This window comes from Lycium ferocissimum, chromosome 1, assembly GCF_029784015.1.
Source record: "Lycium ferocissimum isolate CSIRO_LF1 chromosome 1, AGI_CSIRO_Lferr_CH_V1, whole genome shotgun sequence".
Taxonomy (NCBI): domain Eukaryota; kingdom Viridiplantae; phylum Streptophyta; class Magnoliopsida; order Solanales; family Solanaceae; genus Lycium; species Lycium ferocissimum.
In genome coordinates this window covers 2,535,104-2,548,970 of record NC_081342.1, presented here as the reverse complement: position 1 = coordinate 2,548,970, position 13,867 = coordinate 2,535,104, and the positions used below count along the sequence as shown (strand labels likewise).

The 13,867-nt window shown below is 31.3% G+C and overlaps 1 protein-coding gene across 1 annotated transcript; it reads right to left on the bottom strand.

Annotated features, from left to right (window-relative positions):
• Nucleotides 1-1,179: 1,179 nt before the first annotated feature.
• On the bottom strand, nucleotides 1,180-4,725 carry LOC132055463 (protein ECERIFERUM 26-like). The gene is made up of 2 exons (XM_059447340.1): nucleotides 4,143-4,725; nucleotides 1,180-2,246 (listed from the first exon to the last, which is right to left on the bottom strand). The coding sequence occupies exons 1-2, from the start codon at nucleotides 4,572-4,574 to the stop codon at nucleotides 1,398-1,400; spliced, it is 1,281 nt and encodes a 426-aa protein (XP_059303323.1). The 5' UTR covers nucleotides 4,575-4,725; the 3' UTR covers nucleotides 1,180-1,397.
• Nucleotides 4,726-13,867: the final 9,142 nt, after the last annotated feature.

Below are 13,867 nucleotides of genomic sequence, written 5' to 3'. Positions count from 1 at the left end.
GATATTTTTAACATTTATAAACTATTTCTCTCTTGGCGTGAAAGTAACATTCTTCATTTTTGAATTTGTTCAAAAAATGATACATTTTTATATTTTAGAAAGAAAAAAAAATAATTTTAGACTTTAATTTTACTCTTAGTGATATGATTTTATAGTCACATAAACGTCATGACATGAAGATAACAAGAATTTCATACATGCCCAATCAAATAGATTCACATTAAATGAAACGAAAGAAATAGTTAAATGAAACGAAAGAAATAGTAACTATAAAACACGAAGGAATATGTGTCGTTTAATTTTGACCAAACAACTTGTAGTCATGATCATTGGCAATTTTTTTGGTATATATTAGAACGAGAAAGAAAGACTAGTTTAATTTGTAATTATGTGAAAAGTACATTCTTTGTAGTATTTTGACACATTATATATTTCATTTTTTAAAACATGAACATCATTCAGGAACAATCAAGACAAAAGATCTGCAACTACTAGGGGAGTTTCCCAAGATGGTGTGGAAGGGAATTATGTTTCATAATCAGGCTTGACCTCAGACTACTTTCACTATGTGGGTGCAGCTGCAGGGCAGGCTATTGACGGTAGACAGGCTTCTTAAATGGGGAATGTTAATGGATCCTAAGTGTGTTTTGTGCAAATTCGAAGATAAAACAGGGGATCATTTGTTTGCTGAATGTTCCTACACCACAAGAGTTTGGGATAGACTACTTCAGTGGCTACAAATCCAGCACAATCCAAGGCATAGCTGGCTAATGCATTATCAATAGGTGTTGTACGATATCAAAGGCAGAACTGTTCGAGCCAAGATCCTGAAGATGGTATATGCTGAGTTCATCCATTCCATATGGAAGAAGAGAAATGCCAGAATCTTTGAGCATATTGAGAAACCTGAGGGTGTAATTACTAGAAACATAGCATGCACTTGTAATGTTAGAGCCATATCTACTAGTCGACAGTTTTTAGATTCTTGCATGTTTTGATTTCAGAGTGTTAGCATAGAATGCCTTGCCTTAGCTGTTTATTTTAGATTAAGCCGGATGTTTTATTGAGCTTGTTATGTAAATATGCCACTTGGTGATTAATGAAAAGTTTAGTTATAAAAAAAAAAAAAGAAGAAAAAAAAAAGACAGAAGATGCAGACATTTGAAAAATAGATTCTAGTAAAGAAAAGATAAGTTATTTATTTTAGTAATTTTGCAAAGCAACAACCACTATGGCATTTGTAGGAGAAAAACACATGGGTAGTAACATTTCCAACACAACACTTAGAGTTATCACTAAATAATATTGGTCTTTGAGTCATCACTAAATAATATTGGTCTTTGGACCTTACACCAAATTAAACTATGAAACAAGAATGACACAAATACTTTTTAAGTTCAAGCAATAGACCATTCCTTGTTTAGCTCAAATTTCAACTTCATTATCTCATCCTCAGGCAAAATCATGGTCACAATCCTTCCTTCAGTATCATTTGGCCCTGCCGGAAGCACCAACACGGTCCCTGCTTCACCAACGCCATCGATTAGGTAATTTACATTCATCGGCTTGTGTCCCATCCAATCGAATCCATAGAGATCAGCCCCTTCCAGGCTAACGAAAGTCAGATTTGCTCCGTAAATGACAACATCCGACACTCCACGCTCTTTCTCAATGGCTTCATCGATCTTTAATCGCTCGTCAATGATCTCATGTTTAATCAACCTTGCTAATTCACTAGGATTAGCTTCTCTAATTGAGTAATCAACCTTGACCACACCAATGACTTGAGTGTTGCCTACAAGGCCATCTTTCTTTTCCTCACCTTTTTTGCAAATGGTCACAACTTGTGGGCCAGGCCCATCTCTAATTCTTGAAATGGACTGCCAGATAACAGCACATACTGATTCAAATGGGCCTTGAATGTCTGTTCTTGATTGCAAGTGGCCCAATTTGGTGGCACTAACATGGATTGAAAATGTTTCCATCTTGCAACTATTTTTGGCAATCCAATGATCTTCAACTGGGTCGACCCGTTTTATGGAAAGTGGATCCTCCACAATCTTTTGTAGGGTTTGGGTGGAGTTTGCTTTGGTCAATGAATGGGCCAAGTTAATGGGCCGGGGCGGGTTGTATCCACCAACTACTTTACCCAATACGTTCCAAAATTCAGTTGCTGAGAATATGTCTCCAAGTACATGGGCCCAACTTAAGCCCAATGCAATTCCACCACATTTGAATTTAGTATGCTACATGATAGCCCAAGATAAAAATAAGTCAACTATCAGTTACCAACAAGAAGAATTTTTTTTTTTCAAAAAAAAAAAAAAAAAAAAAAGATTAAAGAACCAACAAAAATGACAATGCAAAATAGCAATAATAATAATACAAAACGGAAGAGAATATACTCAAAAATTTATATAATTAAGGACGATATTTTCCATTCATCAAGGACCAAGTAATTAACACTAGTCAAGTGTTAGTTATTTTCGTAGTTAATTAACGAATTTATGTGTTTTAAGCCGCTAGTGAAGTGAATATATATGAGACATTTATATGATATGCTTTTCTATAATTTAAGGATTTTTTTTGACTTAGAAGGTTCTGTTATCTACATATAAATGATATTATGCCTATGACAATTGACATCCATCCTCCTACAATTTTGAATTTAATACAAATTTAATGCGTCTGACATATTTTATCTAATTTTATGTTTATTTGAAAAATATTAAAAATTAATAAAATTGTGAAATATATATGCCGTGCCTTAGAATTAATGTTCAATCCTGTACGCCTATTAAACTCAGTCACTTTCACCTACCAAAACAAAAAATTTATAGCTAGCCAACAATAATAACTTTGGCAAAATAATAATGGCTAGAGTTTTCTTGTCTATTTCATTTAATTGGTTAATTTGCTGGTACATTTATTGTAGTCTCGAGTTATCACAAGTTCACAACTACCTCAACTGATTGAAATATCTGCCAACATACAATCTTTAATATGATAGGGAAATAATTGCGACTAATTTGGTGTACTACATTAATTTCATCAAGAAAGGTGTCCGGTTTAAGCATTAAAAATGAAAAAGCTCCTACTATTTACTAGGTCGTTCATGATGTGAAGCTAGATTAACAGAGTAACAATTAATGATAATAAAGCACCGCAAAATAAGCATGAAAGAAGGGGCTGCTTATTAATTTCCCTATTATGGATTACTGGGTGTCCGATGTATCATTATATGTGAAACAATTTCTATTGAATCAAACTTTTTTTTTTCTTTATGACTATAGTAGAATTTTTTATGGTTCTTAAACTTGTCGAACTTAGGTAATTTCCAAAGATAAAATTTCCTCAAAAAATTCATATGATCAATATCAACTATTGACTCGAAAACACACTAGTATCACCCCTGTAACCGAAATCTACTATTATATAAGGACATAAAAACCTATAACTTTTTTATTTTGGTCAATCTACTTGTGCTTAATAAAACATTTTCTATATTTAGGTCGATAAGGCGTACCATAGATAAATACACAAAGAAGCACCTCCAAAATTTAGGTGAAAGATATAAATGTATTATACCATCTATTTTTTCGGTTTAAAAATATTCATGTAAAAATGAGGCGAGTCTTAATTTTATTTCTCCATAATTAAGATCTTTGTTCCTCCTATTATATTAAACATTGATCCGAACGTTTTTCGAAATCTCAAAAAGTTCTTCGATTTCATCTAAATACAAATGATTAATCATGTTCTTCTTATGTTTTATGGATAGCTCATACATTAAGGAATATTCAGAATGACATTTCAGAAATTCGTCCGGATTTTACCTCTTTTTGTTTGGTTTGAATTTCACCAAAGTCCCAGAAAAAAATAAAAAAGTTCTCTAAAAATTACAATCACACCCCCTCCCCACCCCACCCCTAAAACCACCCCCCGTTTCTGCCTCCTGGTGAAACATAAAGCTCGAGATTTGAAAATAGATAGGAAAACTTCTTAATAGGGAGCGTTTTACCTCCTTAACTAAACCTATCCAACACGAATCCAGATTAGTCGGACTCTGGTCAGTGACTTCGGATACCGAATGATTTAAAAAAAATAAAAAAATAAACCTAATTGTTTAGATGGAGTAGTACCTGTATGAGGATTGGAGGTGAGAAAGCCAATTCAGGGCCAAGAACTTGATTAGAAACAAGTAATTTCTCAAGTGTACCATCTTTCATTTCTAGCCATTCTTCCAAAGTTTTATCACATTGTGCTTCAATAAACCTAGCTCCACAATCATTGCACTTGATATAAGGCCTGCCTGATTCTGCCCTCCTGAACCTACCATTAGTCATATAATAATAATTAAACCATAAAAACATTGGCTCTTTTATGTTATATATTGTGATATCTTGAAATGCTTGGCTATCAAAATAATAAATCCCTCTTAAGTAGTGTAATTTCATGGCTAAATCCATGTTGCTTGGCTCATAAACCACATCTTGTCCAGTTACTCTTGCTGGTCCAACTGAGGATAATTTTATGTTGTAGATTAGACCTTCTTCTGATTTTGAAGACACCATTTTTGGAATTATTTTTCTTTTTATGTGGGATTTTTTAAAATTGTTGAAAAGGAGGAGGAGGAGGATGAATTAAGGAGTAGAGGAGCTTGTAGATGGGACGTTCTTGATTACATAAAGATGATTTATATAGGCCCTTAAGGGTGAGATAATAAATTAGGTGTATATATAATGCCCAACGCCCAACGGCCAACGGCTGCAAAAACTGATGTACAGATGCATGGATATGTAAGATTAGCTCATGGACTAAATTCGTATATTTTTAAACACCAAACCAAACCAATTGCGTCTGTTTAAATTTATACACCAAACCAAACCAATAAAATTCGGGTTTTTCAACCTCGGTTTTCTTGGGTTATTCGATTTCTCGGTTTTCGGGTTTTTTTTTTTCCGATAGCATTGATACAAAACATATAACTTTTACTTCAAATATTTCTTTAGTCTCATATAATTAAGGTTTAAGAAAATAACACAAAATGTGAGAAGAGTAATAACATTGTATTTAAATATTTAACAAAAGCTAATAAAATCGGTTAAAATAAATATTGCTAATTAACAAGCCATAAAGAAAATGACCATATCTAAAAATATTAAGTCATGCTAAAATAAGTAACTAATAAGTATTAATTACATGACAGAGAAAAAAAAACTTAAGTTATGTATTTTCACTATTTAAATCAATTATGCAAAACTAAAGAATAGATATCCAACATTATTGTCATTCCTAATGGTAAATTGAATTTCTTTTGTTAGCATTAGTGTTGAGTTGGTTTGGTTTGGACTTTATTTGGATTAACATCAATATAAAACTATTTTCAAAATTCTAAGTTCAAGCTTAAATAATATGATAATAGATAAAAAAAAAAAAACAAAAAAATTAAGAAATATTTATAAATTACATTACAAATAAATATTTTTATGTATAAAATATTTTAAAATTAAATACATGTAATGTCGGGTTGGTTTGGTTCGGTTTGATTTTTTTAGTTAAAACCAAACCAAACCAATTATGGTCGGGTTTTTTTTCAACACCAAACCAAGTCAAACCAAACCACTAGTCGGGTTTTTTCTGTCAATTTTGACTCGGTTTATCGCTTTACTTCACTACTTTGTACACCCCTATGTAAGATATGGTCCCTTTTTTATATTTAATAATTTTTTTAATACAAATATACTATTTAATCAAGCTACTATAACATTTCTATAACATTTCTTCCCAAAGAAATTGGTGCTTATTTATGTACTGAAAAAGATAAAAGTGACTAGTTTGTCTCTTTAGGATTTTTACTCAATATTCGATTTTTTCTTCAAGTAGAATCAATTCACACTAATTTTTCTACTTTTTATTTTAAAAAATATGAATTCGGGGAGGATGAGAACTATGTATCATCTACATTGAGAATTCAAGTATTATATAAATATAAAAAAAAAAAGTGTAAAAATATTCATATTAAATAAATTTGAAGTAGAAGGGCCCCAGTTCCAAATAAACAAATTCGAACTTGAAAAGGATCTAACATCCATTCCACTTTATTATATGGCATAGTTTAGATTACGTGAGTCAAACGTACTAACTCATTTTGATTGTAGAAAAGTACTGTAAGTCACAATAATTAACAATCCGTAATCTTTACAAAGTAGTCGTGAAGATATGGTCAAAGAAAAACTCTCATTTGACTCTCCAAATAATAAATGTGTCGGAGAAAATAGAATAGATGGAACATTGTTTAAGAAAATACAAAATTTACAAGGTAAAAAATACACAAATACTATTTTTCAAAAGTTACGTTATGTTCTATGACTGGGTGTTCATGGGTCGGTTTTGGCTTAAAACCAAAACCAAACCAATCTAGTCAGTTTTTAAAATTATTAAAACCAAACTAAACCATATCCATCGGTTTGGTTGCAGTCGGTTTGGTTTGGTTTGGGTCAGTTTAATTTTAAGAAAATTAACGGTATATATCTCTTTCATGTTTTTTTCTACAATTAGGAGAGAATTTTCTATCCTTTTCCAACTTATAATCCATTATTACCTTTTTATTGTGGTAGCTATAGTTTCTTGCATTATGGAGCAAATGTCTTAGGATTTATGATTTTAATTAAGTGAATAAAGTTTATAAGAAATACAAAAATAAATCTAGGTAAATCTCATATACTTGTTTCTTTGAATAAATGAGTTTGAATTCATGGATTTCTTTTTAAAAATCGGCTTAAGGTATAAAGTTCACTAGCCTATTAAAAGTATTTATAAAAATTAATATATTGTATATATATAATTATAAAAATTATATATAAAATTTGTCGGTTCTGTTCTATTTTTTCTTCGGTTTGCTTTTAATAAAACCAATACCAAACCAAATATTATTGGTTTTTAAAAAATCAAAACCAAACCAAAACCTAACCCAGGTAAGTATCGGTTTATTTAATCGGTTTGGTTTTGGTTTTCGGTTTGGATCGGTTTTTAACCAAACCGTGAATATGGATCATGAGTATGAAACATTTGCTATATATTTATTTGATATAAGAAAAGAAATAGGTCAACTTAGGCCAATTGTTTAAGAAAAATTATTTGCCTTTTGAAATAAAAAGTAGGTAATGTTTTTCCTTTTTCTTTAGGTTGATTTTAGGAGAAGGAGAAAGAATATTTGACAACTTGAATCATTGGTTAATCTTTCCTTATATTCTACTGAATCTTGAATTTTAATCTATCGCGGATTTTCTCTAAATATTTTTCTTATACTCACCAAAAATAAAAACAAAAGATAACTAAATTAAAGAGACTAAAATAGAGAGTACAATTTCTCTTTCAGAAGGGCGTAGCTATATACATACCTCACTTCTTCTTTTTTCTCATTTTTTGTTTCTTCGATGTTTTTTTTTCTACTGTGTGATTATCGAAGTTTTTTTCCTTGCGATTTAGACAGTACTCAATACATTCAAATTCCTTCATCACGACAAAAGAATTAGGATGAAGTACACTATATAATTGTGTTCAATTACTTGAAACTTAGTTTTTTTCTTTATTATTTCACTTTTTGCATAATCGAGATGCCATTTTTGTTCATTTTGTAGTCCCTTTTGGAGAATTTTGAGAAGGTTTAAGAATCTCTCGCTCCTATTATCCGATAATTCAAGACCTATATTTTTCTAATGAATAAAGGACAAGTAGTATTAACATAATAAATAGGAAAAAAGTTTAATTTGCCTCTGAATTTTGAGAAATGGTTCAAATTTCTGCTCTGTTGATAATTAAGGTCAAATATATCCTTGTTCTTTACAAGATTGGTGTAAATATGCTCTTATTCACTAACAACAGAAGCTTTTTTACATGAAAAAAGGTCAAATTTTCCCTTGAACTATGAAAAATGTTTCAGATTTCCCTTAAAGTTTGAAGAAGGAATATATTTGACCCCTACTATTAATGGAGGATAAGTTTGAACCATTTCACAATGTCCAAAGGCAAATTTGGACATTTTTCCAATAAAATAGTAGCTTTCAAGTAATATTAAACTTGCTATAGAGGACTTCATTAACAATTTAACCAATGCTAAAAACAAGTAAAACTCACGAATTAATGCACACTGTATGGATTTCAACCATACTAACAGAACAAAGAAACAAACACAGATATAAATGTAAATGTTGTTCAAATAGGAATTAAATACATTAGAACTCTCTCTTTTTAAAAATGTTCCAAGTACTCATACGGTGTAAAAAAATATTTTTAACAATCAAGTCTTTTCTAAAGTAATTAACTAATTACAATTGTCATTATAATAAGTATCACTTTTGTAGCATGAGAAACATAGTAACAGACCTACTATTACATGTTAAACTACATTGATAAAATAAAAAAAATAAAAAAATCTTTACACTGTCGGTGTTTAACAACTTAATCCTTATCTTTTGACTTTTTTGCCCTCTTTCTTTGCCTCTATATGTATTTTAAACTTATCTTATATAGGAATTTAATTTTTCATATAAAATGGAATAAAAGAATTGTTGTTATCTAACTAATTAAAGAGCTAATTAAATCTTATCACTAATGGGAAAATAGTACATACAGGTGGTAAGGCTTTAAAATTTGGTAGATGGAGAATTCATTGCAAGTTATGGCGTTGCATTGTACACATTGAGGTAGTTGTGTGATTAATTTTGCAATAAAAGAGGTCACCATCTATGCAAACTCTAACTGCTACTGCCATTTTTATTTCTTAGGTGGTTACTCTCTCCGTAAATAAGTGTTGCTTTAGGAATTCAAGACAAAAATTAATAGTTGTTTCCAACTGCCATTAAACAACTATTTCTTCTTAATAATGCTCAATTCCAAAGAAACATCTAGTAAATAGAGGTAACTTAGTAAATTATACCTTGTATTTATTATTTTTCTCAACAGACGTGAAATGAGCTAAAACTATACTAATTTTGGGACGGAGGGAATACATTTTTACATTTAATAGTAGTAGATATCTCTCGGTGTTTCTCGTGAATGCGCATGCTAAAGTGTCGTTCTTAATTTTGATAAAGGAAGGTCTTAAATCTAAATGTAAGGTTTGATTTAGTAATTATATATTAAAACTAATAAGTACAAAATTAATAAACACTAATAATTAATATTATATACGCAATGTCTAGATCCCACTTGAAATAACACTGGGTATGTTTTTAGGGAAACTTAAAGTATTTAAGAGAATCTTAAATTACATGATGATGTCGTAAAAGTTGTTTGTTTATAATTAACGAAACACACTTTTAAAGTTAGCGGTGATCCCAGATTTTTGAACCCATTTATTCGATCCGATAACTCATTACATGTTTAAGCCATCTCCTTCCTTGCAAAAGAGGAAAAGTGCAACATTTCACTGGGTGCAATAAAAATAAGTTGTCCACATTATTAAAAATACCTGTTCCAAAATACTTGTTAATTTACAAAACCAAGATAGGATGAATTAAACTTTTCTTATTTATCCTTAACATTAATTGTTTTTAAAAGAAACCAATATTGATTAGATTTCAATTTATTGGATAGAGATAAGGGTAACATAATAAAAAACACTTTTATTTATGATTTCTTACGATTGCAAAAGTTTATTTGGAATAGGAGGGAGTACCAATTTTAGAGGTGCAATATTAAAAATTTCATCAGATGCACATAATACTATGGTGTACGATCTAACTAGACAATTGGAGAAGGCACTTTTAGTAGGTCATCCATTAAAATATTTAAACCGATTTATAGTTAGCACCTGCAGCAACAAAAAAAAAAAAAGAAAAGAAAAAAAAAAGAGGAGAGAATGAGATTTAGAGTTAGAAATTCAGCATGATGACATAACAAAATGTCGGTATGTTTCACATAAAAGGACTCACATTACCAATGTAAGGAGAAGATATGACTTGCACAAAAATAGCTTATTACAATTAAATTTATTCTGAAAAAAGCTGCAGGTTATCTTTCTATTTGGAATCAGATATACGTCGTGGGAGCTGTTAATTAATTTTTTTTTTTTTTTTTTAACTCAAACAATAAAAATATGTGTCCTTGCGCAAGGCACAAAAATAAATCTCTGTTTTTCCAATTTTCTTGATAATTCTAATTTCTATCAAACAACAAGGCATTAGAATTAACACTAATTGATGAAATTCAAGCCCATATTGGCCAATTTTGTGACCTAGCACAACGAGCACAATTATACACAACACGACAACCACTTTGATCATCCCAAAGACAAAGTCTATCTGCATTTACATACCAAATGCAAGCTTTACCTCCACAAGAATACTCAGTCCTGTTGTCATTAGACATTAAAAATATTCCCCAAAAACCAGCTTAAACACCATGTTGTGCTCTTATTTACAAATCTTGATGTAAATTTGGGTTTAGCGCATAAGATGCATAAAATGGTACTTGTTGTTTCCCTAAGTCATATCCATTTGACATGCATCTTACATTCAAAATACCAGCAATACCATAATTGTAAATAAGAAGTTCTGTGGTTTTTTGTGCAATAGAGGTGATTAAAAATGGAGAAAAACTTAGTAAAATGAGATAGAATATGAAGTGCGTGAAAATGGGAGAGAGCACTGTTTCAAAATTTTGTTTGATTTCGCTGTTAATTAATTATATGTCTGCCCTTATTAGGATTTGTACAAGCAAATCGAATGGTGCATTCAAGATTTCTATATATAAACGTATTGTTGCTAATTTTAGTTTGTTAGCAACTTAGCATGATTAAAGTTGATGATCCTATATGTATGTGTGTGTATAGATTGAAATTTTGTTTTCTTCTATAATTGATAGACGTTTCTTTATAAAAAAATTAAAAAAAAAAAAAAAAAAAACCTAATTTTTTAATTTGTTTTACAACATTATCTAAAGGCTTAATTTGTCCGAGAGAGTAAACTTTAATGCATACAATTAGTTATTAGTTATATCTTTAACAAGTGTGGACAAAAAATCAACGTGCAAGCGTGTGGGTCTGTGGAGATCCTCTAGCAGGGTAGGTTATAGCGAAATATCTTGTTCAGAGGTAATTAGGCTAATGTAAATTTCAAGTGTACAACGCTCAATAAAAATCGTCAAGTTTAAGGGGTGCCTAATCTGTTATGCCATTTATTTTACCACATCATCTAAAAACTTAATCTATTCGAGAGAGTTTTTAGTTTTTTTTACACTATTAGTTATATCTTTAACATTTTTTCATTACGTTTTTCACTTAGATTAATTTAATTAGTCCAACACGCAAAAAAGAAAATTAAAAAATAATTGGATGCTCTAATACAACAACAACAATACGTCTTTTCAAGAAAAAAAAACAACAATACTTATTACCATAATTATGCCTCAATCCATATTTAATAATTGTGATTGTTTTGCATGAATTCATAGTACTATATATGTAGCTCCATATAATTAGTTTTGATTCAATATTAATTTAGGTTTTTTATCACCAAAAGTACTCTACATTCAAGCTAGTACCAGAGAGATTAAACTTTAATGGAAAAAAAAAAAAACAACTTCATACTTATATCACTATAATTGTCCTGCCTAGCAAATAACTCTGGGTAAACTTCCGTATATCTACAACTTACCCACGCCATAATACAAAAAATATTAATCAATACAAGTCCCACATAAAATAAATGAGAAGGCCAATAATATAGGTATACTTCTTCATCATTATAAAAATAGAAATAAATATAGTACTTAGTTACAGTTGAGAGTTAGAGACGAAGAGCTGCCATGAGAAGGACAACGCATGTTCATGAGGGTATATAGTGGAAGTTGTGGTAGATGTAGATTTACGGGGTTCATTTAAATTTTTATGTAAGATTTATATATATTGCAACAAATAGTAGGTCTAAACTCATAATTTTAAAAATATAATTTGTTCAATATTAAGAACCTTACAAATTGTGTAACAAATGGACTCTCAGCTAACAAAAGATTCAAACTCTATTACTCCATTCATTAGTAGTACTAAATGGAGACGATTATTCAATTATTTGTTTTGAATGATGGAGGTACATTTCAACAAAAGTTGTATCCAGTGATACATTTCTCTTTTTATAAGCCTAATTTTAAGCACGATTATTATGGGATAACCCTTGCTTGCATCATCGTATTAGGGAAATCAATTTTATCCCATGAAGAAATAATCTGTGCAAGATGTTCAGATCTGGGTGAGTTAGTTTGGGATTATTTGAACTGTATGAACTCTTTTGAGGTTACTCTTTAAATTCTGTCCTTGTCAGCACAATTGACTAAATTTCGCCTTTAAAAATAGAGGGATAGCATTTTTTGTTTTTGCAAACAAATTTAGTCCATTGAGCTAACTGGGACATAAGTTTTAAATAGCAATTTTTACACTGTTTGGTTTGTGTGACACCCCTGATGAAGGACAAGTTGACGAGAGCAGGTCAATGAACGATTGACAAACTTCGAAGTTGACAGGTTTTTGAAGGAGTGCATTGTTACACCCCGTATCTAAGAACTAAGGTTAGACTCATATCATTAGAGTTTTAGTGAAAAAAAATTGAAGGTTTGGACGTTTTGCGAAAATGGTTGATATTTTTACTTCGGGCAGTGATAACTCCTTGATTAGTTAGGAATTTGGAAAAGTACCCTCAATGAAAGTTGTAGTACGTAAAAATATCTTTCTAACAATATAAGGACCAGGCCAATCAGAGATCGGAGCAAGGAGATATGATCGTCTCAAGATGGCTAATAGTAAGGCGTTTAAAATTCTATAGAATCGGCTAAGTTTTTGATACGTCTGCCTTCCAGTCAAATTTCGTGAAAATCCTTTGGGAATTTGAGGAAACTTAAAACATAAAAGTTGTATCCCTTTGAAATAGCTTTCCAACGGTATATTTTGGAGATCAAACAAAGCTCTGTACAAGAAGTTATGTCCATTTTACCGAACACTGTGCAGAACCGACACAGGTCCGTTGTGAGGGCGCGTGCGGGCGCGTGCGATGGCCTCGCGTCGCGCACCGATCGCACAAAAACCCCCTCTCTGAATATTGACCTGCAGGGGGTCGTGCGCTGCATGTGCGGCGCGGGCCCATCGCATAACAGGTCCAGTTTCGGGTCAAAAATCGGAATTTCGCGTTTTAAGTTATATTTAAGCTTGGGGTTTATTTTCCTAACACCTCTAGTCACGAAAATCACCCTAAAGTCAGAGGGAACAAGTCCCAAGCCTCAAGAACCCTCCAAGGTAAGTTTTATCATGATTCTAGATTGAATTCAAGTCCCTAATCTCTTTCTAACTTGAGTAAACCCTTCTAATCGATAGAGTTGTGAGTGGAACCTTATTGTTGGGCGTGGAAACCCTAGAACTTGAATTCAAGAGGATTGAACGTCAAAAAGGTAATGCTTCTACACGCTAATCATAATAGTGGAATTGATGAGTCTTTGGGAGAATAGTAAATGGGTTTAGTAAAGAGAATTACACGAACTATAGTAGGGTTTTGGATTGTTGACTTGAGATTGTTATAATTATATGGGTGATGGAGAATGATGTTAATTACACCTAATTGAGATTGTAGAATCAGCTAGAAGTAATAATGGGGATTGGTGAAGAAAACACCATTAATGAAGGTTATAGAGCTTCATGCCCACCAAGTGTTTGATAAAATGCTTAGATGACCAAAGCATGAATATTATTGCTAATATAGAATCCCTTTGACTTGTATTGATATAGATCAAAGTTGAGAGGGGTGACGAACATTGTATTACGCTCAAAGGCTAGAATTAAGGCATGTGAGTCTAACTATCTACGTTAGGAAATGTTCAT

Coding starts and splice junctions, on each gene's coding strand:
- LOC132055463 (XM_059447340.1), bottom strand. CDS start 4,574: ATGGTGTCTTCAAAATCAGAAGAAGGTCTAATCTACAACATAAAATTA. Junction 2,247..4,142: donor CACCTCCAATCCTCATACAG/GTACTACTCCAT, acceptor GCTATCATGTAG/CATACTAAATTCAAATGTGG.